Raw genomic sequence first — 26,517 nt, forward strand, 5'->3', positions numbered from 1 at the left:
CTGACCTAATTGAAATATACAAAATAATAAGGGGCCTATATAGGGTAGACAGGAAAGACTTGTTTCCCCTAGCCAAGGGGTCAATTACCAGGGGGCATAGATTTAAGGTGATTGGTAGAAGGATTAGAGGGGACATGAGGAAAAACTTTTCCACCCAGGGGGTGGTGGGCATCTGGAATTCACTGCCTAAGTTGGTGGTTGAAGCTGAAACTCAACTCATTAAAAGGTACCTGGATCTGCACCTGAAGTGCTGTAACCTGTAAGGTTATGGACCAGGTGCTAGAAAGTGAGATTAAAATGAGCGGCTGGTTTCTTTCGCCTCTTTTTGGCCAGTGCAGACACGATGGGCTGAATGGCCTCTTTCTGCACTGTAACTCTTCTATGGTTCTAACCTCTCAGACATATTTCCCCCAATCTAAATCCCAAACATCTTTCAAATAATTGGCCTCTAGATAAGGGGGTTGGCCATTTAGGACTGAGATGAGGAGAAACAGCTTCACTTGGAGGGTTAGAAATCTTTGGAATTCTCTACCCCAGATTGCTATGGATGCTCAATCATTGTGTGCAATCAAAAATGAAATTGAGATTTTTTGAGCAGCATTGTCTGTACCAGTCAGCCCAACAATTGTGTTGAATATTACTGCATTTTTGGATCCTTCTGGGCAGCATCCGAGGTGACTTTTGTCACGTCTGGCAGTCAGACAGCTGTTCATTACTGCATTAAAAAGTTGCTTTAACCAGGAGGAACGTGCAAAGAGCATTATCCAGCTCCACAGAGTTCTCAAAGGGCAACAGCTACCTCAAATGGAAAGAAGCCATTGTCTTCTATAGCTTTCAGATCCTGTGCCAATCACCTTAATCTTATGAGTAGGAAAGGCTTTCCATCAATGTCCAGCTAGCGTGAAATGCCAGTTACTTTATCCTGAATGACAATGCCAGATACCCCAGAAGCGGCCATAACACATTGAAACATGTGACAATTCACCATATCAGCCCTGATAACTCTCCGTCATGTACTTGGATGGTTGGTTGATCAGGTTGATCTCTGAAGACTTGGAGTCGCAGCCAGAGGGGTACAACAGCAATGATGGGAGTTCACAGGAAGGTGAGGATGTGAGAAGGGGAGCCAACAGCGAGAGAAAGGGAATTGCAACTTATAACCTAGAGTTGCATAAATAAAAGTTGTTTCTTTGTAAAGAATAGTGATTCACTCAGTGCATCCTACCCTGCCTGCTCAAGCCCCACATTCTCACAGGGCAGAATATTATGCACGCCCGACCCGACCGAGTGTAAAATGACTTGCGATGATGTCGGGCGAGCATCCCGATGTCACCGTGCACTCGTGTGACATTTTGATCGGTGGGCCCACGTGGGAGTCGGCAGCGTGCCCGCCGACAATCAAGCGGCCTATTAAGGCCCTTAAGGGACTAATTGATTCGAATTTTTCACTGCCCATCCATCCAACCGTTTGGTTGGCGGGCAAGCGAAAAGGCCAAGCAGCCTTTCCATTTTTGGCGAAACCTCATCCACGAGCAGGACGAGGTTTCGTCCAGTGACTACAACAAAATAAAAACTTTTTGCACTCATATTTTACATGGCACTGCTCGTGTGACAGAGTCTCATTATTTTAAAATTCTTTATTTACATTGATAAAAATCTTCAGCTCCCTGAGGCAGCTTTGTGCCTCAGGGGACATTTACTGTGCGAACTTCAGTGTCCGCGCTCCTCCTGCTCCCAACCCGGGCATTGCTGGGCGTTAATTGGCCAGCCAGCGTGTAATCGCGGTCGGAGCCTGATGCCGGGTGGTGGTCGGCTTTCCGGCTGCTCCCAGGCCTGCCCACCCAACCATCGGAAATTCCTGGCCACAATGTCAAAGATTCCTGTCAGGTTCTTTCATAATACCTATGCCTGGTAAATGTATCCCGTTCAAAATGTCTGCGCCAGAACTGTTCAGAAGTTGTTGATTTATCTTCAAAGCTGTTCCTAGCATCTTGATGCTGCAGCGACCTCTTAGACTGTTACAGGACGCATGGCATTCAGCTGGTTGGAAAACACTTGACTGTTTCTGTTTCTTCCTTCAGACAACACAGGGTTGCCAGGTTCCCAGGGTTGGCCTGGAGTCTCCAGGAATTGAAGGTCAATATCCAGGACACAACTGAGCGCAGCCCTGGAGAAAAAAAAATCATAGGGACCTTAAAAAAAGATAGCTTTTGAAGAAAAATGTTTTCTTTGAACATTTCTCTTTACCAGATATAAAAAGTATTGAACATGGGAGGAAAAGGCTGTTTGGATGACAGACAAGCATCGTTCAACTGGGAAATGAGTCTTTTTCCAATTAGAATAGAAAGGCAGTGTGTCACAGGGATGGACGTGTTGGTCGATGAATGGCTGAAGTGTAGGGGAAAGTTATGGGATGAAATCTTCAGGAATGCATTGGATCACAGTTGGCAACCCGAGACCTGTACCACCACCTTATGAAACAATCGGTCCTCAGTTCCCAACAATCTTAGCCTTCTGGCCTTGACTTCTGCAAAAGGCCCTCGAGGGAAGTGTCCAGGAATCTGGGAACCCTTCCAGCTGCAGACACCCCACCAGGCTGCTTTTGCTCCAGCTATTCTTGCACCAGAACAATATTTTAGCTCCTCGCCTTCAGCAGTGGTAAACTTCTGAGAAACAGTGTTGCTACTGCTCCAAACCTGCCCTGTGTAGGAGATCCCAAAGGTATAGATTGGGAGATACAAGGACTGCCCATCTGCCTAGAATCCTATCATTACCTGGGTGAAAGGCAACTTTATCCTGGGCACAGTTCTATCCAATCGCATTGAATAGGGCAGAAATGGATTTCTTTTCTTGCCTTTAGTGGAAGTCCAAACTCAGATGAAGTCACTTATACACAGGATGGTCCAAACCTATTTCGTATTTAACAATGAAGCCAGCTCTGATGTGGCTGAGTTCCACATGGTTGCTGCTAGCTTTAAGCAGTCAGAGATCTAGTGGCCTGTGATCCCCATGTGTTGCTTGTTGAATTCGGAACCAAGCATTAAATCGCATTTGGTAACATTTGATTACCTGGAGCAGAGAAGACTGAGGGGGCGACCTGATCAAGGTGTACAAGATTATGAGGGGCATGGACAGGGTGGATAGGGAGCAGCTGTTCCCCTTAGTTGAAGGATCAGTCATAAGGGGGCATAAGTTCAAGGTGAGGGGCAGGAGGTTTCGGGGGGGATGTGAGGAAAAGCTTTTTTACCCAGAGGGTGGTGATGGTCTGGAATGCGCCGCCTGGGAGGGTGGTGTAGGCGGGTTGCCTCGTATCCTTTAAAAAGTACCTGGATGAGCACTTGGCACGTCATAACATTCAAGGCTATGGGCCAAGTGCTGGTAAATGGGATTAGGTAGGTAGGTCAGGTGTTTCTCACCTGTCAGTGCAGACTCGATGGGCTGAAGGGACTCTTCTGTACTGTGATTCTGTGATCTAGCATCATTGCCTTTCCACTGCGTTGCAGCAGCAATGTTGCCTTGGAGGTTTCCCACCACTCGTGGAATGTGGCTCCGACATTGCACGCTCCAGCGTTCCAGTTCCGAATCTAATCGCTTCCCCCCAAACACCCCTGCCCCTCCGGCCTTGCAACCCGCTTGAGCAAGGTACATTAGATTCTGCCGGAAGATTGCATTAAGTCTTTGTGCACTGGTATCACAAGCAGCCATTCTTGGCTTATATGGACTAGGTGGAAGAATCCATTTGCAATGTGCAAACCTAAGTCTGCACAATTCTCAGTCAGCATCTGTACACCGATAAGACTCCATTTTGTTGTGAGTGACGTTTAAGAAAATAAAAGGATCCTTGCATTTGTTCCAAATAACACCAAATTCAGGCTGGCCAAAAGTTGCTTTTGTATCTTCTTCATCAAATTAAAATTCTTATGGAATTATTTTCATTTACATTTGCAGAGCACCTTATGAAATATAATTTGAACAAAAAAAAACTGAACAATGGAACAGCAATTATGGACTGGTTCAATATGAGTTGTGAGGAGGATGCAAGGAGGCTTCAGGGCGATTTGGACAAGTTGTCTGTGTTGGGCAAACACATGGCAGATGCAGTATAACATGGATAAATGTGAAGTCATACGCTTCGGTGTGAAAAACAGAAAGGCAGAGTATTATTTAAATGGTGATATATTGGGAAATGTGGATGTACAAAGGGATCTGGGTGCCCTTGTACACCAGTCAATGAAAGTAAACAGGCAGCTGCAGCAAGCAATTAGGAAGGCAAATGGTATGTTGGCCTTTATTGCAAGAGGATTTGAGTTCAGAAGTAGGGATGTCATACTACAGTTATATAACTCCTTGGTGAGGCCACACCTGGAGTACTGCGGGCAGTTTTGGTCTTTCGACTTAAGAAAGGATATACTTGCCATAGAGAGGATGCAGTGAAGGTTCACTAGGCTGATACTGGGGATGGCAGGACTGTCGTATGGGAAGAGATTGATTCGACTGGGCCTGAATTCACTAGAGTTTAGAAGAATGAGAGGGGATCTGATTGAAAAGTCTAAAATTCTAACAGGGCGAGACAGACTAGATGCAGGGAGGATGTTTCCCCTGGTTGGGGAGTCTAGAACAAGGGGCCACAGTCTCAGGATAAGGGCAGGCCATTTAGGACGGAGATGAGGAAAAATTCCTTCACTCAGAGGGTGATCAACCTGTGGAATGCTCTACCACAGTTCACTGAATACATTCAAGAAAGAAATTGATAATTTTTTGGATATTAAGGGCATCAAGGGGTATGGAGAGAAAGCGGGAATATGGCACTGAGATACAGGATGAACCACGATCATATTGAATGGCGGAGCAGGCTCAAAGAGCCGAATGGCCTACTCCTGCTCCTAGTTTCTATGTTAAGTGTAGGTTAGCTTGGTGAAAGTCTGGAAACAATGGCAGATCTGTTGAGTTGCTTTATTTTACCACAACATTTACAATCTAAAGCCTTTCACAATACGCAAGGAAACAAAACCATTCACTAAAAGGTTTTTTTTTAAAGCAACAGTGAAAGTGAACAATAGGGCCAATAATATAATCTTTGGCACTTGTAGCACTGATTTGCATCTGACATCTCCTTACATTGCAGAGTGCTGAAACCGGAGAGCTGCTCAGAAGCCTGCATGCAGGTGTGTTGTAAACCGAGTGGATAATGCTCACGGTGCTGAATGTCTATGGATTAGTTACATGAAGGAAGGATATCAGTAAGATTGAGAGAGTGCAGAGAAGATTTACTAGGATGTTGCTGGGTCTTCAGGAGTTGAGTTACAGGGAAAGATTAAACAGGTTAGGACTTTATGTCTTGGAGCGTAGAAGAATGAGGGGAGATTTGATAGAAGTTTACAAAATTATGAGGGGTATAGACAGAGTAAATGCGAGTAGGCTCTTTCCACTTAGATTAGGAGAGATAAACATGAGAGGACATGGCTTTAGGGTGAAAGGAGAAAGGTTTAGGGGGAACATTAGGGGGAACTTCTTCACTCAGAGAGTGGTGAGAGTGTGGAACGAGCTGCCATCTGATGTGGTAAATGTGGGCTCACTCTTAAGTTTTAAGAATAAATTGGATAGATACATGGATGGGAGAGGTCTGGAGGGTTATGGACTGGGTGCAGGTCAATGGGACTAGCGGAATAATGTTTTGGCACAGACTAGAAGGGCCGAATGGCCTGCTTTTCTGTGCTGTAGTGTTCTATGGTTCTATGTGGGGCTGAAAACCAACAAACTTGCATCAAAGAGCTTTGGGCATGTAAATATAAGTCCCAGAATTGTTGGGCAAGATGGAACCTCTACTTCTGTCACCTTCTTTCGTCTGGAATACCAGCACCCCGTCATCAGCTCCCACACTGGAGTTGAGGGACACTTGGCTTGGGAGACCCCTCCTAATAGCTGCTGGTTAACAAATGCTCCGTCCCAAGCAAGGCCCCCCAGGAAGTTGCAGGAAAAAGCCAGGAGCCAGCAGTGTGTGTTTTTGTGCATGTGTGGGCGTATGTGAAAAAAAATAATGTTGTACTGCTACCAACCTTGTTTGTTGTTGCTTTCATTCTCTGTGTTTTATAAACTACGGAAAATGAATTATGCACACATATTTCCTTATGTTAATGATTTCAATTTTCACAAACAATTTGGCTATTTGTGTTATCAGATTTTTTTCACTCTGTCCCTGGATGTGTGCCACCAGGAAGGGGCAGGTTGTCTTATGAGGAAAGGTTGGAGAGAGTAAGCGTATGTCACTGGAATTTAGAAGTGTAAGAGGTGACTTGAATGAAACCACCCCCACTACCCCCCCCCCCTCCCCCCCCTCCGCCGTAAGATCCTAAGGGGTCTTGACAGGGTGCTTGTGGAGAGGATGTCTCCTCTTGTGGGAGAATCTAGAACTAGGGGATCACTTTTTCAGAATAAGGGGTCGCTCATTTAAGACAGAGATGAGGAGAATTGTTTTCTCTCTAAGGGTAGTAAAAGTCTCTGCTTCCACCGCCTTTTGAGGAAGAGACTTTGAATATTTTTAAGGCAGAGCTAGATAGATTCTTGATTAACAAGGGGGTGAAGGGTTATCGGGGGTAGGCAGGAATGTGGGGTTGAGGTTACATTCAGATCAGCCATGGCAGAGGAGGCTCTTAATTCATATGCTCACATCTGTGCTAGGCCAGCATTTGTTTCCCATTCCCATGCCATTGAGAAGGCAATTTGGGATGGGCAAATGTTTCCATGTGGTGGAAAAGTAAATCTCAGAATTGCGGAGACAGACATAGGGGATGCCAGTGAATCAGCCACCCATTGTACACTCTGTCCATTTTTGACGATGCAGTTGTTATTTTGCAGCACTGCCAAAGTTGAATTCTGCCCTCCCATAAATAGGAAGCGAAAGATAAGGTCAAAAATCTAGTTTGATTTTTTTAAGTTAAAATTTGAAAAGGAGTGAAACCTCTGGGAGAAATGGGTAGGAAGGGAGCCTGGAAGTAGAGAGTGGAGGCTTCCAGCCACTCACTATCCAGCTTCACGGAGGGAAGACTAATTGAATTACAGAGAATCGAGGGGTGCAGAGTATAGACAAAGTGAGCAGAGAGTTTGATGAAGAGTTAGGGATAGTAATGGGAATGAAGCGATACTAAGAATGGGAAGGGTTAGTGGGAGATTGAAAGGTTAGATATGCAATGGGAGCAACGAATTGGGGGAATGATGAGAAATTGGAAAAATAACCTTGGAGGGTGATAATCCCCATATAACCTGCAGCAATTGGTAGCTCTTTCCCCCATCACATCACCTCATGTCACATATCACCTCCTAACTAAGAGGAAAGGATTAAAGAAAAAGACAGATACAAGTAGAAGAGAACAGAGAGAAGCAGAAGAATAGGAGAAAGAGTTATGGGGAAAGGTTAAATTTAAATTTAAAAAATAGATCAAAATTCTTTCTGCATTCTAGTTTGACTATCTTTCTCCTTCAATGGAGACAGAAAGTGAAGAGAAGAGAAAGCAAGACAGATAGATGTGGAGAGACAGAATGAGAAACCGAGGCATATAAGGGAGAGGCCATAGTCTCTGAGTTACAACACACTGGGAGATTGACTAGTTAATTTGAAATACCTTAACTATCCACCTGCCATGTACACAAATATTTAGCTATAAATTCTCAACCTTAAATTCAGTTTACATACATTTTCTGGTAACCAACAAATACTTTCTTTACATCCAGTGGATTAATATGGATGGTTGAGAACGTAGGTGGCGATGTAGTTGATTGCCAACATGGTTTCTTCGCAGGTTGGCCTGATTTGGGACTCAGGCAACAAGAAGCCATAAGTGCCAGTGTCTCGCAGTTCAAAAGTGAAAGAATACTTAATACCCAGATCATAGGCCCAGTCATCTGAACCACCAGCAGAAGGATCTAGATATAAAAAAGAAAAGCATAGGCTTATGATTTTTTTACAGACTATGACAACTGGAAAACACAATACATATTATTGACAAAAGCAAAATACTGCAGATGCTGGAAATCTGAAATAAAGACAGAAAATGCTGGAAAAATTCAGCAGGTCTGGCAGCAGCTGTAGAGAGAGAAAAACAGAGTTAACGTTTTGAGTCCGTATGACTCTTCATCAGAGCTGAAGAGAAGAAAGAAATATGATGGATTTTATACTGTTAAGAGTGGGTGGAGTGAGATAGAAGATCAGGGATAGGTGACAGCTGAGGAGAGATTGACAAAGATTTCTTGGACACAAGACAAAGGGAATGGTAATGTAGTGGTAAAGAGAAAAGGAGATGCTGATAATGGTATATACTTTGTCTTGTGCCCATGACATCTTTGTCAATCTCTCCTCAGCTGTCACTTATCCCTGATCTTCTATCCTGCTCCACCCCCGCTTAAACAGTATAAAATCCATCACATTTCCACTTCTCTTTACCTCTGAAGAATAGTCATATGGACTCGAAACGTTGACTCTGTTTCTCTCTCCACAGATGCTGCCAGACCTGCTGGGTTTTTCTGTTTTTATATAGTATTGACAAATGGAAAGGTCTTACAGGCCTGGGCTTTCAATTGTGTTCTTACCAAACTCTGATCTGCTGTTCATCAAATGATTGTGAAGCAAAGCATAATCTTGTCCTTAACTGTCAGGTTCCAGGTAGAACAATCTGATGGCACTGAACATTGATCAGGGACAAAAACTTTCTTAACTTTCTCCTCTCTAAAGCAGGGCCAATGGGGCCAAATGAAGTTTTCCTATCATTATCCTGTCTGATAGCGCTGATCTCAGCATGATCTGCTGGTCAGACCTGGAACTTTTCTGATCAGTGCAGCTTGGCTACTCACTGGTTTAATCATGTCAACCACTGGCCAAACTCGATGCTTGTTTTAACTGGTGTTAAATGACATGGGCCACTCTTAGCTTGAGAAAATGAGTTGACTTGCTCTCAATTCTCTACCAATGCCGATGCCAATAAGAGTCGAGACCAGAATGTGGTGACTCTCCATTTCTTGACAGTGGGTTGACACATTGAATTATAACTACACACATTTCGCACCGCGTCTTAGAGCTTCACATCAGTACATCGCATCATCATTCCAGACTGAATGAACTTTGTTTCTAAATTTGCGCACACACAAATTAGTTCAGTTCTGGACACCACACCTTAGGAAGGATATGTTTCCCTTGGGTGGAGTGCAGCTTAGATTTACTAGAATGATACCTAGATTCCAAGGGTTAAAATACAAAGAGATATTGTACAAACTAGGATTGTATTCCCCAGAATGTGGAAGGTTAAGGGGCAATCTGAACAAAGTTTTCAAGATATTAAGGGGAACTGATAGAATAGATGGAGAGAAACTATTTCTGTTGGTTGGGGAATCTAAGATGGATGGGCAAAACCTACATGCCAGTGTCTAGCTTTTCAGCAAGTCAGGAAACACTTTACACACAAAAGGTGGGAGAAGTTTGGAATTCTCTTCCACAGACGCAGTTGCTGTTGGGTTAGTTGCTTATTTTAAATTTGAGGTTGATAGGTTTTAGTTGACGAAAGGCATTGAGGGATATGGAGTTAGATCACAGTTCAGCCATGATTGCATTGAATGACAGAACAGGCTTGAGAGGCTAAATGACCTCCTCCTGTTCCTCTGTTCCACAATGCTTACATATTATGATCGCAGCGGGACCATACTCATATTGAGTTCCATGAAGACTGCTCAAGGCTTTAACTGCATCGCTAGCCATAGTGTTCTGAAATAAATCACAGAACAAAAGTACAATTACTAGTCAAATATGATGCACAAAATCTCACTTTGCTGCATTTCAGTTCTTCATCGCCAATGCTAAGGAAGGTTATTACATAGAATGGACATCACAGAAACCTACAAAATACTTAAAGGAATAGACAAGATGCAGGTAAGATATTTCCCCTGGTTGGGGAGACTAGAACCAGGGCACCCAATTTCAAAATAAAGGGGAAGCCACTTAGGACTGAGATGAGGAGAAATTTCTTTACTCAGAGGGTTGTGAATCTTTGGAATTCCCTACCCCAGAGGGCCGTGGAAGCTCAGTTGTTAAGTAAGTTTAAGGTAAAGATTGATAGATTTCTGATTAACAATAACATAAAGGGTTATGAGGATCATATGGGTAAACGACATTGAAGTGTTCAGTCAGCCATGATTGTGTTGAATGGTGGAGCAGGCTCGACAGGCTGAATAGCCTTTTCTGTTCCTATGTTCCTAGACCATTCGGTCCATGCTGATGTTTATGTTTCACATAAGCCTCTTCCAAACCCCTTTCATTCAACTGTTATCAGCCCATCCTTTTGCTTCTTTCTTGCTCATGTGTTTATCTAGCCTCCCCATAAATATATCATTGCTATTCACTCAACTATTCCACGTGGAAGCGAGTTCCACATTCTAACCACTCTCTGGGGAAAGAACTTTCTGCTCAATTCCCTATCGGATTAATTAATGTCTATTTTATATTTACGGCCCCCAAGTTCTGCTGTTTGTTATTGAATCCTGAGGATTATATAAATATCTGGGCATGCTGATATGTCGGAGCGAAGTGGGGTAGGCGGGGTGAGGTTGGGGTGGTGGGGGAAAGAGGGTGTTGATGTGGCAGAGATCTCTCTCGACAGCTGTGATGGTGGAGATGTTAAAAATAGCCCAAAATGCCCAAGGCAGAAAGGGGTTGTGTGCTGTTAAACATTCTTTTGACTTTGGGAGTGACAGTGAGTAATCAAGAGTTCACCAGCAATGTTATTCACATTAAAGCTGCCCCAAAGTTAGTCAGCGCTGTGATTGGGAATAAAATTGAAGATTTGTAACCCATTAATTGACAGCCAATCCAGCTTTAGAAGGGGCAGGTCCTGGCTGACCAAATCCCTTTTTTGTTTTGCGGAAGTAGCATCACTGGATGCTTGATAATTGTGTGATTGATTATAGTTCATCCAGAATATCAGGAAATCTTCACTATAATCTCACATGAAAGGCCATACACAAACCTAGGGCAGGTTTTAACAGGGTGGGTTGGTGGGGGTGGGGGGAGGGGTGCAGACTTCTTGCCCAGCCAGAAAGGAAGCCCGCTACCAGCCAATGCACCTGAAAGAAGCCCACCCCACAGCTATAACATGTTGCCAGCAGACCAAACGAGGAAAGAGTGGGGCTTCTGCACCTCAGTGGGGGAACGCCCCGTCTTCGAGATCTGCCAGCCAATCAGATTGGATGGCAGCTCTAGCGGTCCCAACAGTGCCAGAACTCAGTAGTGGGCGCTGCTGGAACTACAAGAAGGCCCCATGAAGAAGAGACATGGACACTGGAGCCAGTTAAGTCAGGTTTGTATAGGTGGGGAGGGATTGGGCAGCTGAGGGATGGAGGGGGTGGGGGGGCAAGGGGATTGGCAGGAATGTGTTTTGGAGGCTGGGTGGGGGAGGGGGTAGGGGGAAACCAAAGTGGGGATGGTAATATTGTGGGAGGGTTGTTCCTGATGTGCACAGGGCACCCCCTGAATGATGTTACCCCCACCCCCAACCCCGTTTTCTCACCTTGTTTCCAACATGGGCTCAAAAAACACAGACTGCCCACTCCTGCCTGCCCTCCCAAGCCAACTGTATTACGGCATGGGCAGCTTAAATATCCTGGTCAATTGGCTTGGTAAAACGCTCAACTGACTATTAATTATTTATTTAAAAATGGCGGGTGGGCTGCTGACTTTGGCACCTTTCCACTTAACGTATATGGGGGGACAGCTCGTGGCTGGGCAGGAAGATAGTGGGCCGGGCACCCCTCGTATTTTATGTGCCCCCGCACCCCCTCCCCCACCGCTGAAAACACGCCTGGGAGAGGGGAGGCTGCAAAAATCCAGCCCTGAGGGATGAAGCTTGGAGAGGGATAAATCATTTTAAAAAATGTATTCTTTCACGGGATGTGGGCTTCGCTGGCTAGGTCGGCATTTGTTGCCCATCCCTAGTTGCCCTTGGGAAGGTGATGGTGAGCAGCCTTCTTGAACCACTGCAGTCCATGTGGTGTAGGGACACCCACAGTGCTGTTAGGGAGGGAGTTCCAGGATTTTGAACCAGCGACAGTGAAGCAACGGTGATATATTTCCAAGTCAGGACGGTGAATGGCTTGGAGAGGAACTTGCAGGCGGTGGTGTTCCCATGTGTCTGCTGCCCTTATCCTTCTCAGTGGTGTGGGGATTTGGAAGGTGCTGTCAAAGGAGCCTTGGCCTGTTGTTGCAGTGCATCTTATATAAGGCACAAACTGCTGCCACTGTGCATCATGGTGGAGGGAGTGAATGTTTAAAATCATTTGAATAGAGATAACAAATGCTAAGTAAAGGAACAATGCAGGGCTAAGGGGATGCACTGGCTGGAGTGCCTCATGCACCAGCGTCCCTATTATTGATCCACAGGAATAACTGAGGACGCAGTACAACTTGGTCAAATTCATGAGGTGTTGGGTGGGGGTAGCAGATAGGCAGTTGAATCTGCTGACGTTGCAAAGGAACTACAATCCCAAGTTATTATAGAGCAGCAATTAAGAACATAGACAGAATTCTGAACTATATTGGTTCAGAACCCATCAGTTCATATTTAAATCAGGCACTGCCATGCTGAAAATCTCAGCTGACACTCAAGTGGAGACCTGAGGAGTCCTCCACAGTCTTGAGGGAGATGTTTTTTGGTTGAGATGTAAAATCAAGGCCTTTTCTGTCCCTTCAGCTGGTCATAAAAGATCCCATGCACTAGTTAAAAGGCAAGCAGGGGAGTTATTCCATCGTCCTGGTCAATATTCATCTTTCAATCAGTAGAACAGATTATCCAGTCATTAACATATTGCTGTTTGTGGGAGCTTGCTGTGCACAAATTGGCTGCTGCCTTTCCTACATTATAACAGTGACTGCACCTCAAAAGGAATTGATTAGCTGAGAAGCACTTTGTGATGTCTTGGGGTCAAGAAATGAACTACATAAATGCAAATATTTTTTTTTTAATCCTCTGAGTCGGCTACATCTTGAATAATACAATAAAATAATATTTGATTCTGTCAGCGAGGCAGGTGGAGAACATCCAAGTCCTGGATATAGATTATTAATTAGAATAGAAAGGGCTAGTCATCGGCATCATTTCAATTTAAACCACAACTGCAGGAGACGAGGAGGCAGGAATGATGTCAGGAAGATCTTCTTCACACAGAGTTACAACCTGGATGCTTTTACCCTGGGCATTCCCACAGGATTTAGGACCCCGGGGGTGGAAATCCCGCCTGCTGAGAGCTGCCAGCCAATCAGAGGCCAACAGCTCTCCAGTGCTAGCAGCACCACCAGGAGCAGTGGCTGCTGCCGGTCAATCTCAAAGGGCTTAACCAGGAATTGTCGCTGAGTCCCTGGGCACAGAAGAGTGAGGGCAGGAAGGAGGGGGTCACAGGGAAATGGAATGACTGAAGTGGGTGGGGGCCTGGGAGTTTGAAGCAAGTTGCCAGGTGCCTTGATCGAGCACAGAGGGATGCCAACAGTGGGCCCAACAGGGTTTGCTGCGTGACCTTCAGGGGGAGAATTTGCCCCCTGTTTTGGGGGAAGGCGGGGTTATGCCGGGGCGGACCCGATAGGCACCCCCGATGGGGTCCACGCCGCTATTTTACGTGGGTGGGCCAGTTAAGGCCCGCCCAGCGGGACGCGCACCCGGAACTGCTGAGCGCTCCCTGTGCAGGCAGTGGAGGTGGGGGTGGGTTTCCTGAGTCGAGAGTGCGGTCTTTTGCGCACGTGCACGAAAAAGCACAGGAATCTCTGTGCCTCAGGGAGATAAGTTTTAAGTTTGAAAAATTTTAATAAAGAGAAAAAAAAGTTTTAAGACGCAGTGTCACATGAGCTGGGACACGTCAATGAACTTTATTTAATTTATAAACCTTTCATGAAACCTCATCCTGCCCTTGGATGAGATTCCATGAAAAATGTGAAGGCCACCTGAGCTCTTTGCCTGCCCCCCCCAACAACCTTAAGGTTGGACGGGCAGCTTTCTCAATAGGTTTAATTAGTTAATTAATGGCCTTAACAGGCCTTTGACAGTTCGGCGGGTGCGTGAAAATCTAAATGAAGTGTGGTGACATTGGGACAAATGCCCAACGTCACCCCTCATCGTGTTATGCCTCGGTGAGCGGGCCCTGCCCACCAAAAATTCTCCCCCAGGAGTCAAGGAGAGCTGTGCAGCTCCCATTTAATCCCTGAGCCACCGGCAAATTGCAGTGGGGTCAGGGATAATTGGTGTCAATTGGCTGATTAATGAGCCTAACTGACATCCCCCCATGAGTAGGTAAGTTTTTAGCATGACCCCTTTCGTGCCTCTAACTTAATGGCTGAGAGCTGCCAGCCAATCAGAGGCCGGCAGACTGACGTGCGGCCTCTCCCGTTATTAAATGGGCCTGACCACCATATTTCCCACCAAGATGGGCTGGATTAAATTCCGCCCATTGTCTCGGTAGACTCTGACAGATCTATGTCATCTCCTCAAGGAGATCTCCAGAGACAGCTAAATAAATAATATAACAATAACTTGCATTTATATAACCCCCTTAAGTAGTAAAAACATCCTAAGATTCTTCACAGGAGTGTTATCAAACAACATTTGACACCAAGGCACACAGGAAGATACTAGGATAAAAGCAAAAAACTGCAGATGCTGGAAATCCAAAACAAAAACAAAAATACCTGGAAATGAGTTAGGATAGGTGATCAAAAGCTCTTCCAAAAAGGTCAGTTTTAAGATCTGTCTTAAAGAGGGAAAGCAGGTGGAAAGATTTAAGAAGGGAATTCCAGAATTTTGAGTCTTAGCAGTTGAAAGCACAGCCAACAATGATGAAGCAAAGAATATTAGGATGTTCAAGAGGCTAGAATCAGAGGATTACAGAGATTTTGGATGAGGCCGAGGAGGGATTTGAAAGTAAGAAATATAATTTTAAGATCGAAGAGTTGCTAGACTGGGAACATACATAGGTCAGCGAGCACAGGGGTGATGGGGTTACAGGGCTTGGTGTGAATTACAATACGGGCAGCAGTGGTTTGGATGTCAAAGTGCATGCAATCCTCATTTTATCACCTGTCATAAGATCATAAGACATAGGAGCAGAAATTAGGCCATTCAGCCCATCGAGTCTGCTCCACCATTCAATCATGGCTGAAAGGTTTCTCAACCCCATTCTCCCGCCTTCTCCCCGTAACCTTTGATCCCCTTACCAATCAAGAAACTATTTATCTTGGTCTTAAATACACTCAATGACCTGGCCTCCACAGCCTTGTGTAGCAATGAATTCCATAGATTCACCACTCTCTGGCTAAAGAAGTTTCTCCTCATCTCTGTTCTAAAAGGTCTTCCCTTTACTCTGAGGCTGTGCCCTCAGGTCCTAGTCTCTCCTACTAATGGAAACATCTTCCCCACATTCACTCTATCCAGGCCTTTCAGTATTCTGTAAGTTTCAATCAGATCCCTCCTCATCCTTCTAAACTCCACTGAATATAGACCCAGTGTCCTCAAATGTTCCTCATATGTTAAGCCTTTCATTCCTGGGATCATTCTCATGAACCTCCTCTGACCCTCTCCAGGGCCAGCACATCCTCCCTGAGATATGGGGCCCAAAATTTCTCACAATATTCTAAATGTGGTCTGACCAGAGCCTTATAAAGCCTCAGCAGCACATCCCTGCTTTTATATTCTAGTCCTCTCGAAATAAATGCCAACATTGCATTTGGCTTCCTAACTACCGACTCAACCTGCAAGTTAAGCTTAAGAGAATCCTGGACTAGGACTCCCAAGTCCCTTTGCACTCCAGATTTCTGAATTCTCTCCACATTTAGAAAATAGTCTATGCCTCTATTCTTCCTACCAAAGTGCATGACCTCACACTTCCCCACGCTGTATTCCATCTGTCACTTCTTTGCCCATTCCCCTAACCTGTCCAAATCCTTCTGCAGCCTCCCCACCTCCTCAATACTACCTGTCCCTCCAGCTATCTTTGTATCATCTGCAGACTTAGCCAGGATGCCCTCAGTTCCTTCATCTAGATCATTAATGTATGAAGTGGCAAGTTGTGGTCCCAACACTGGCCCCTGCAGAACTCCACTAGTCACCAGCCGCCATCCTCAGAAGGAACCCCTTATCCCCACTCTCTGCCTCCTGCCAGACAGCCAATCTTCTAACCATGCTAGTATCTTGCCTTTAACACTACGGGCTCTTATCTTACTCAGCAGCCTTCTGGAAGTCCAAGTAGATAACATCCATTGGCTCTCCTTTGTCTAACCTACTCATTACCTCCTCAAGGAATTTTAACAGATTTGTCAGGCATGACTTCCCCTTGATGAAACCATGCTGACTTTGCCCGATTTTACCATGCACTTCCAAGTATTCTGAAATCTCATCCCTAATAATGGACTCTAAAATCTTACCAACGACCGAGGTCAGGCTAATCGGCCTGTAATTTCCAGTCTTTTGCCTCACTCCCTCTTAAACAGGGGGGTTACATTAGCGATTTTCCAGTCCTCTGGGACCTTCCATGACTCCAGTGATTCCTGAAAGATCACCACTAAGCCTCCACTATCTCTTCAGCTATCTCCTTCAGAACTCTGGAGTGTAATCCATCTGGCCCAGGTGATTTATCCACCTTCAGACCTTTCAGTTTTCCTAGCACCTTCTCCTTGGTAATTGCCACCAATTCACCTCTGCCCCCGGACTCTCTTGAACTTTGAGGAGGTTACTTGTGTCTTCCACCGTGAAGACTGAGGCAAAGTACCTATTCAGTTCCTCCGCCATTTCTTTGTTCCCCACTACTAGTCCAATGTCATTTTCCAGCGGTCCAATGTCCACTTTTGCCTCTCTCTTACTCTTTTGTATATCTAAAAAAACTCTTGCAATCTTCTTTTATATTACTGGCTAGTTTACCCTCATATTTAATCTTCTCCCTCCTTATTTCTTTTTTAGTTGTCCTCTGTTGGTCTTTGTTGGCTTCCCAATCCCCTGGTTTCCCACTGCTCTTCGCCACATTGTATGCTTTGTGTCAGGCTTGTTTCAGCCTGGAACTGGTGACACCTGCAGTTTGAGCCAGTTGCTGTCCACCAACGTGTCGTCCTCTTGGAGCAGGGACAACACACCATTTGTTCCCAGAGTATTTTGGCAGAGCTACAATAGCTATAGGCATTAAGCGCACTGCACTGTTACCCACAATTGTTATTACTGCTGTCTAATCTCATGCATTTTTGGTATTTCTTTCTAGGCTAATATATTGTATTGTTTTTGCTAATCTGTCACAGCCTGGATACCTTCAGCATGTTTCACAGCTCCTCACTAGTTAAATGATGGGTGTCAGTAAAGGACCATTCACCTCAGGGCTGAAAATTACACTGTAATTTTGAAAAAATACTGCACTCCATTACTTGTGCTACTATTCAGGGGGTGGGGGGGGGGGGGGGGGGGGGGGGGGGGGGGAGAAAGATCCTTTCTGGCTGAGAAGAGGGGGAAACATTTACTATGGCACTGCCAATGGGCATGTATTGAACCAGCTCCATGCTTCCATACCTTGTTTTGTTTCTGTTTCTTTGCTGCCCTATTTTGGTTGGGTCTAGCAGTGGAAAATCCAGCCCTAAGAGCCATGTGCGTGTTAATGCATACACCTAGTGTGGGTGCTGGTGCGGGTGCTATATTTCAGCTTAACTTACAGTTACAAAGTTACAAACATACCCACACTCCAATCATTTCTCCCAACTAAATCTTCTACGTTAACATCGGAGGGTGCCAGAGAGCCAAGTCCTGTCTCAGACAAGAGCAGGAGATATTGATGTATTTGGTTATGGGATGTTAATGCCTGAGAAACTCAGGTATAGTAGACGAGGGAAAGGAGCAAAAGAAATGATCCAATTCACCATTTGTTCCTTTGTCAAACACACTGGACACTGCCTGCTTTAAGTGCACATTTAGCACAGAGCGTTGAAGTCTATGGCCAGAATCTTTGGGTTGGTGTGTGAGGGTGGGCCCCGCTTGCCGATGTGTAAAATGACACGTGGTGACGCCCGGCGTGTGTCCCGACGTTACCACATCATTCCGATTTCCAGTTCGGCGAGCCCGCCGAACTGTCAAAGGCCTATTAAGGCCTTTTAAAAACTAATTAAGATAATTAATGGAGCTGCCCGTCCAACCTTAAGGTTGGCCGGGGGGGAGGTGGGGGGTGGTCAGGCAAAGACCAGTCGGCCTTCGCATTTCACATGAAACCTCATCCAAGGGCGGGATGAGGTTTCATGAAGTGTTTATAAATTGTATAAAAATTTTTATTAAAGTTCATTGACATATCTCAGCTCATGTGACACTGTCACAGGAGGGGACATGTCTTAAATTTTTTTTCTTTCTTTACTTAAATTTTTGATGGTCAAACTAATCTCCCTGAGGTACAGAGCTGCCTCAGGGAGATTTCTGTGCTCTTTCACGTGCATGCGAGAGAGAGAGCGCAGGCCCTGACTCTCCCTCCTCCCCCTGCCCGCACAGGGAGCGGTCATTACTTCCGGGTGCGCGTCACGCTGGGTGGGCCTTAACTGGCCTGCCCACGTAAAATGGCTCCGCGCCCACCTGCACCCGTTCCTACTCAGCACCCCCTGACAGGGAGAAAATTCTCCCCTATGTGATCATCCCCCAGCTACTTACTGCCACCTTCTGTGAAAGAGAATTCCACAGGATGAGCCATTGTTATGCATATTGTTGCAATGATAGCACATTGCTTTGAATCGGATGAAAATGATCACAAACCAGGGTCATTGCCCCTTCACACTCTCCGATCCCCACCCCCACACCCGCTGACAATGTACAACCTCTCAGCCTGCAACACCTCCAGTAGCTCATGGATGGCAGGTTTATACGCTCCACTCAGTCACCTGCCCTGATATGGTGTTGCCTGCTGAAGGCTTTTGTCTTGTGCAAAGGAAATGCGTTGTTTGAGATAAAATTTGCCAGAGAGGAATAAAGACAGCATAACAATACTTTTTCCAAGCTTTAGTGGGATTTAAAGTACTGTCCTGTCTTCTGAAGATAGAAAATTATAATGCATACAAATTCTTTGCACCAAACTTTACAATTTATTTCTACAGAGCACACCCTCCCTATGGTGTCCTGCATTATGTTGTATTCTAAACCTTTTTTTGCCTTTCACAGGACATGAGTGTCACTGGCAAGGCCAGCATTTGCTGCCCATACCTCATTGTCCTTGAGCTGAGTGGCTTGCTCAGCTATTACAGAGGGTAGTTATGAATCAACCACATTACAGTGGGTCTGGAGTCACATATACAGCCAGATCAGGTAAGGATGGCAGATTAAAGCTCCTATAGGACATTATGATAGTTGTCAATGGTGGGATTTGAACCCACATCCCCAGAGGATTAGCCTTGGCCTCTGGATTACTAGTCGAGTGACATTACCACTCAGCCAATATCTCCTCCTCAAACCTATAAACCTATTAAAATAATTTCATCATAACTGAAATATGTTGAGTAGATTTAATTCATTACTAAATGTCACATACCAGTTCTTTGTAGTTGGGTGTCAATGAATAGGTGTAAGAGTAGGGGAAGAGACACATCTGGGAATAGGAGTGGATAGTGAGATAAGCCTTGATGCAACAGTATTGACGGATGAAGCCTGCAACAGCCTTAACTTCCTTCTCAGATTCTGCATGTGATCCACAGTAAATATCATCACACGGGTCCCTTGAAGCACCAATGGCTGAATATAAACAAAGAACGAATTTATATTTATATAGCGCCTTTCACAACCTCAGTACTTAATACAAATGAGGAACTTTTGAACCGTAGGCACTATTGTAATGTCGGAAATGATGCAGCCAAATTAAGTTCCCACAGACAACAGTGAAATAAATGAGCAGATCATCTGTTTTAGGCATTGGTTGAGGGTTATACAGAGGCCAGGATTGGGGAGTACATCCCCCCCCCCTTTTTCAAAGAGGGCCATGGGATCTGTTACATCAACTGAAAGAGCCAAAGCCCTGTTTTCCAACAACAATACTGTGTCACTGAGCATTTCTCCACTGTGCTGGTTAGCTTCTTGCTGTAATTCCCCGTGGCCCATTCTCGGCTGCCAATGTTGCTCTGGGGACCGCGCTCTGACGCTTGCCCTCACTTGCTGCTGGTCCCATTCCCATAGCCCAGCACTGGTCTTGGCTGCTGATTCTGACCCCCCAGGCTTTTTCCATCTTGCTTCAGCTGAAGCTTGAAACAATCTACTTTTTAAAGGAAACCTTTACGTCTCCACAAATGTTGCTATCAGCACCAGAGAGAAGAATTTTAATGATGATTTCTAATCAAAAAAGAACTTATATTTCTAAACATAAAACATTCTAAGTCATTTCATAGGCACATCATAAAACATAAGGTGGCACTGAGCCATAGAAGGAGATATTAGGTCAGCATGTCCAAAAGCTTGGTTAAAGAGGCAGATTTGAAGGAGTGTCTTAAAAGGAGGAAAGCAAGGCAGGACAGGCGGACAGGTTTAGGAGACCTCGCTACCTTGCTTCCTCCTTTAAGAAACAAAAACAAAAATATCTGGAAAAACTCAGCAGGTCTGACAGCACCTGCGGAGAGGAACACAGTTGACGTTTCGAGTCCGTATGACTCTTCACCAGAATCTCAGCAGGTAAGGCTGGAGTCGGGCCAGCTGACCCAGGAAAAGGTCTGGAGACAGCCACAGGGGCTGCCAGGTGCGGAGGCAGCCTGTTTAAAAGGCACCACCTTGGCGCCATGGGACATCGTCCCAGTTAATATAAGAGCTCAAAGGCCCTCCAGCCCTCATCCCTCACAGCCACTGATCCTCCAAACACCTCCCATGCCCCATCCATGCCACCTCATGCCCCCATGCAGCCCCTATGGCCCTTCATACCTGCTATGCCTAACTCTGTCTTCCACCCACCCTCTATGGTCCCTCATGTCCCCTATGCCAAGCTCTGCTCTTCCACTCACCCCAAGAGCCCTCATGCCAATCTATGATACTTCCATGTCCATTGACCCAGTATACACTGTATAGGACCAATGATCGCTATTGTCAGTCAGATTATTTTTTATTCTTTCATGGGATGTGGGTGTCACTGGCTAGGCCAACATTTATTGCTCATCCCTAATTGCCCTTGAGAAGGTGTTGGTAAGCTGTCTTCTTGAACATCTGCAGTCCATGTGGTGTAGGTACACCCACAGTTAGGGAGGGAGCTCTAGGATTTTGACCCAGCGACAGTGAAAGAATGGCAATATAGTTCCAAATTAGGATGGTGTGTGACTTGGAGGGGAACTTGCAGGTGCGGTTGTTCCCATGCATCTGCTGCCCTTGTCCTTCTAGGTGGTAGATGTTGCTGGGTTGGAAGGTGCTGTCAAAGGAGTCTTGGTGAGTTGCTGCTGTGCATCTTGTAGATAGTACACACTGCTGCTACTGTGCTTCAGTGGTGGAGGGAGTGACGTTGAAGATGGGATGCCAATCATGCAGGCTGCTATGTCCTGAATGATGTCGAGCTTTTTGAGTGTTGTTGGAGCCTCAATCATCCTGACAAATGGAGAGTATTCCATCACACTCCTGACTTTTGGATGTGTAAAAAAAAAAGCTTTTTAAAAAAAGTAATTCACTCATAATGTTGGGAAAAGAGTCATTTCACTACAAGACAGTAAAAGTGTCAATTATCCAGACCCTTTAAGGTATCAATAACAAAAACCACAAACCCTTGAAACCACTTAACTTTAAACATTGTGAAATTGACAGCAGAGATCAGAGAACCTGGGCTGTCAATCAAACTGTCAATGTTTTCTCTGGAGTGCAGGTATTTCAACAAGCTTAACGGATGCCTGGGCTCTCAGCCAAACCTCATTATGTAAGCCTGGCTGGTCCCAGGGAAAGGATGGAGTCGGCCATTAGGGAATTTTGAGGGTGACTAAAACAATGGCTGGGATTTTCCGGCCCCGCCATGGTGGGACCCGCCCAGGTGAACGTGGTGGTCCAATCAAAAGTCCATTGACTTTCGGTGGGACCGGATGATCCCAGTGGTGACTTCACTCTTCCCAATATTTAATTGAAGGAACTTTCTGCTCATTCAGTCCTGGATGTCAGATAAACAGCCTGATATTTCAACAACAGTGGGACAGTGGAGAGAAGTGGTGGTGAGTTAGAGCTGGGTGTCATCAACATATGTGGGCTAAGGGACAGCATATGGATACAAAATAGATTATTGGAGGACATCAGAGACAATGGTGAGGGAATGGGAAGAGAAATCATCTCAAGTGTTATACCAGATATGATCAGAAAGATAAGAATGGAACTAGATGAGGCCCAGCCTGCTGGATGACAGTGGGGAAGTGCCAAAGGTGGATGGTGTGAGCAAAAATGTCAATGGCTGTAGACAGGGCAAGAAGGGAAAAGTTACCTTTGTCACATTAACTATCAGGTGTATCAGTATGGTGACAGGGGCAGAAACCGGATTACAGAGTTTTAGATATGGAGTTCCAGGAAAGACGGGAACGCATGTGGGAGAGGAAAGGGCGTGTGGAGGTGGGGTGGTAGTTTGCAAAGATGGTGGAGTCCAAGGATTGGTTTTTTTGAGGAGAGGAGCAGAAATATATTGCCATCATCAATATTACAAGTTTGTTGGAGGGGGGCGGTGGTGGGAGGTGGGGTGGGGGGGGGTGGGGTGGTGGAGAGAGAGAGAGAGAATCAAAGAGAATGAAAAACTCCTCCTTGCTGTTTATCCTACTCAAGTCCCTCTATATTCCTCTTTCTACCATCGGCAATTTCTTTCTGTTGCATACTCTTCCCCTCTCTGCCCTCCTCTCTCTCACCTTCCAGTACCTCCCTTCTGCTCCTCTTTATTTTCCTTTCCTTCAGTTTCCTGTCATTATCCCTTTCTTCCTCTTCACCCTATCTTTCTCACACACTCCCCCTTTCTCTTCCTTTTTCGCTGTCTCCTCCCTTTGCCTTTCTTTCTCCCCTCACTATCCTCTGCATCTCTTCCCTCTCCCTATTTCTCTTCCTCCACTTTCACCTTTTCCTCTGTTCCTCTCCTCTCCTTCTTGCACCCTCACCCATCCTCCCCTTCCCCATCAACTCCCTTCTCCATTCACTCTTCTTTATCCTCCCCTTTACTATCTTCTCCCCTTATTTTCCTTCCCTTTCTTTTCCCCCTCTCCTATCCCTTGCCTTCCCACCTTTGCTGCTCCCTCCCCTTTTCTAGTTTCCCCACCCCTCCCTCCACACCATTTAAGGTCTACTCCTGCTCCTATTTCATATGTTTTAATAATCTTAAGATTTGTGGACAGAAAATGAACTCCTTGCACAAGATTTTGGGAAGCATCTCGAATGTTTATGATGCCATTCATTTCTTTCTAGATGTGTTAGAAATCACACACTGCCCACAGACATTGTGTTGTTTGTTAGCATGCAGGAACTTACAGCACCACTTAGCATCGAAGTTTCGGTTTGGATCAGTGCCCACACAGCGAGAGCCAGGATTCCTGGAACGCGTTTTCCTCCAAAACCGATCCTGTAGTTATAAACAGCAAATACATAAACGTGTAAGATCCTTACTGCCAGCATATCAGATGAACACCTCCTTACATAGTCAAATAATAGCAAATAATCCAGTTTGACAAATTTATTAGTGTTTTTTTGAGGATGTAACTGGTAGGGAAGATAAAGGGGAACCAGTAGGTGTAGTATACCTGGATTTCCAAAAGGCATTTGATAAGGTCCCACACAAAAGGTTAATACGCAAGATAAGGACTCATAAAGTTGGGGGGTAATATTTTAGAATGGATGGAGGATCGAGCCAAGGCTGACATGCTCTAAATGCTAATCTTTTCTCAAGAATTTTTACTTAGGCTTAACACATCCTTCAAAGTTATGTTGATCCTTTAGATAATTTTACATCTATCCCCTATCTACAATTCCACTCCGATCCAATTTTTATTTTATTTTATTCTTTCATGGGACTTTGACATACTCTAAATGCTAATTTCCTTAATCTTTTCTCAAGGATTTTTACTTAGGCTTAACACATCCTTCAAAGTTATGTTGATCCTTTAGATAATTTTACATCTATCCCCTATCTACAATTCCACCCCGATCCAATTTTTATTTTATTCTTTCATGGGACTTGGGCGTCACTGGCTAGGCCAGCGTTTTTATTGCCCATCCTTAACTGCCCTTGACAGGATGCTGGTGAGCCGCCTTCTTGAACCGCTGCAACCCATGTGGTGTAGGTACACCCACAATGCTGTTAGGAATGGAGTTCCAGGATTTTGACCCAGCGACAGTGAAAGAACAGCGACATATTTCCAAGTCAAGATGGTGAGTGGCTTGGAGGGGAACTTGAAAGTCTTTAAAATTGCAATTGCAGTTCTTTAAAGAATTTTAATCTGGTTGCACAAAATTCAGTTCCCTCATTGAGCTATATCTACACTCTGATTCAAAATATAATCAAATAAGTTCTGGCATTGTGACATGAAAGTCCAGAGATTCTGGTCTGCTGCCATAGTCTGAAACAAGAGTCAGTATCTCAAATGTTAGGGTTGAGATACGAACATATGAATTAGGAGCAGGAGTAGGCCTCTCGGCCCCTCGAGCCTGCTCCACCATTCAATAAGATCACAGCTGCTCTGATTGTAACCTCAAACTCATTCCTGCCTACTTCCGATAACCTTTCACCCCCACCGTTAATCAAGAATATATCTAGCTCTGCCTTAAAAATATTCAAAGACTCTGCTTCCACTGCCTTTTGAGGAAGAGAGTTCCAAAGACTTACAACCCTCTGAGAGAAAAAAAATTCTCCTCATCCTGGTCTTAAATGAGCGACCCCTTACTTTTAAAGAGTGACCCCTGGTTCTAGATTCTCCCACAAGAGGAAACATCTAATCACATCCACTCTGTCAAGACCCCTCAGGATCTTAAAGGTTTCAATCAAGTCACCTCTTACTATTCTAGATTCCAGTGGATACAAGTCTAACCTGTCCAGCCTTTTCTCTTAAGACAACCCGCCCATTCCTGGTATTAGTCTAGTAAACCTTCTCTGAATTGCTTCTAACACACTTACATCTTTCCTTAAATAAGGAGACCAGTACTGTACACAGTATTCCAGATGTGGTCTCACCTATGCCCTGTACAACTGAAGCCTAACCTCCCTATTTTTGTAATCAGTTCCCCTCGCAATAAATGATAACATTTGCCTAGCTGCAGTGAATGTACTGCCCTTGCAAGGGTGCTTTTAAAAAAATTCTTTCACAGGATGTGTGTGTTGCTGCCCATCCCTAATTGCCCTTGTGAAGGTGGTGGTGAGCTGCCTTCTTGAACCACTGCAGTCCATGTGGTGTAGATTGTGGGATCGGAATCCCCTCCAACTGGGAAATTTAGGAATGTAATATAAACCCTTGGACATGTTTTGACTTCATGATTAGAATTATAAAAATACAAAAGCTAAGCTGCAGTCAGCAGTGCAGGGCTGGGCAGAAAGGGGTTAATTCAGACATTTAGTTAAAAAACAGTGACTCATCAAAAGGGTTTGGACATTGTCAGTTAGTTAATGATACACAGGAAATGCCATTACATGTCACTGACTAATGCAATCAAGAAGTCTGGTTCTCAGTACAATGGCACAAAGGATATATCATCAATACAATACACTCAAGGAATTATGCAACTAAGGTCTGCACCACAGACAATAGTACTGGAAATAGGGTCATTCAAACCCTCAGTAACTTTGGAACCAGGATGATGTTACTGTGTCACTTCAAACAGCAGGAGAATTGCTCAAACAATGAGAACTGATAACGTTTGTCTGCATATATCTTCCATGGAAAATCCTGCATTGTTTCAACCGGTAGGAGCTGATGGCATTTGACTGGACTTTGTATGGAATCAACTAAATGGACATTGGAAAGACAGGAAATATTTTTTGACATGTCTGAGTTCAATTAATATAAAAAAGGAGCACTTCTGAGTATCTGGGCAGCAGTTGGAAGGAGGGTCAGGGCCGGCCACCTTGACTCAGGCCCACATTCAACACCGGCCAGGCCAGCTGCATTGGGGATTGTAAGTGTTTTCAGCTATCTCATGGTGATATTGGCCTGAAGATTTTGGGCTGCAGTCAGAAGAAGTGTCAAGTTTGGTCACCTTTACTCAGGCCCTACAGTCAACACCAGCCGTGTTGGGGATTGTAAGTTTCAGCCAAATCATAGTGATATCGGTCTGAGGGTTTTGTGAAGGTTTTGGGTGAAAACTTGGTGTCTTCTTTTGCCGGTAATGTAACTTGTTTCAGCCATATCTTGGTGATATTGGTCTAATGGTTTTTTTTCTTAAGGCTTCAGGACAAGATGTGGTGTTTTGCTTGTGTTTTTGTAGGTTTAAACCGAGTTGTGGGGAATTTGTGTTGTGTTAGTATTTTTCTAAGTTTAAGCTCTGGTGACTTCGTGTTGGGTACTGGGGACAAGGTTGTTCTAAATTCTGGAGT

The 26,517-nt window shown here is 44.9% G+C and overlaps 1 protein-coding gene across 5 annotated transcripts in view; it reads right to left on the minus strand.

The window, feature by feature from the left end:
• Positions 1-1,650: 1,650 nt before the first annotated feature.
• LOC121270523 (carboxypeptidase B-like) overlaps positions 1,651-26,517 on the minus strand; it is a 34,677-nt gene continuing 9,810 nt past the window's right edge. The window contains exons 8-12 of one of the 5 annotated variants that reach the window (XM_041175915.1): positions 23,466-23,556; positions 19,552-19,751; positions 9,664-9,748; positions 7,691-7,920; positions 2,028-2,167 (exon numbers count right to left, since the gene is read on the minus strand). In XM_041175915.1, coding sequence (XP_041031849.1) covers positions 7,733-7,920; positions 9,664-9,748; positions 19,552-19,751; positions 23,466-23,556 — 564 coding nt within the window. In that variant the 3' untranslated portion in view covers positions 2,028-2,167; positions 7,691-7,732. Of the gene's footprint in view, positions 2,168-6,513; positions 7,921-9,663; positions 9,749-19,551; positions 19,752-23,465; positions 23,557-26,517 lie in introns of those variants that run through there. The other 4 variants (XM_041175905.1, XM_041175900.1, XM_041175893.1 and 1 more) reach the window with 4 other exon arrangements.

The sequence above is a fragment of the Carcharodon carcharias genome, chromosome 2 (genome assembly GCF_017639515.1).
Source record: "Carcharodon carcharias isolate sCarCar2 chromosome 2, sCarCar2.pri, whole genome shotgun sequence".
Lineage (NCBI taxonomy): Eukaryota > Metazoa > Chordata > Chondrichthyes > Lamniformes > Lamnidae > Carcharodon > Carcharodon carcharias.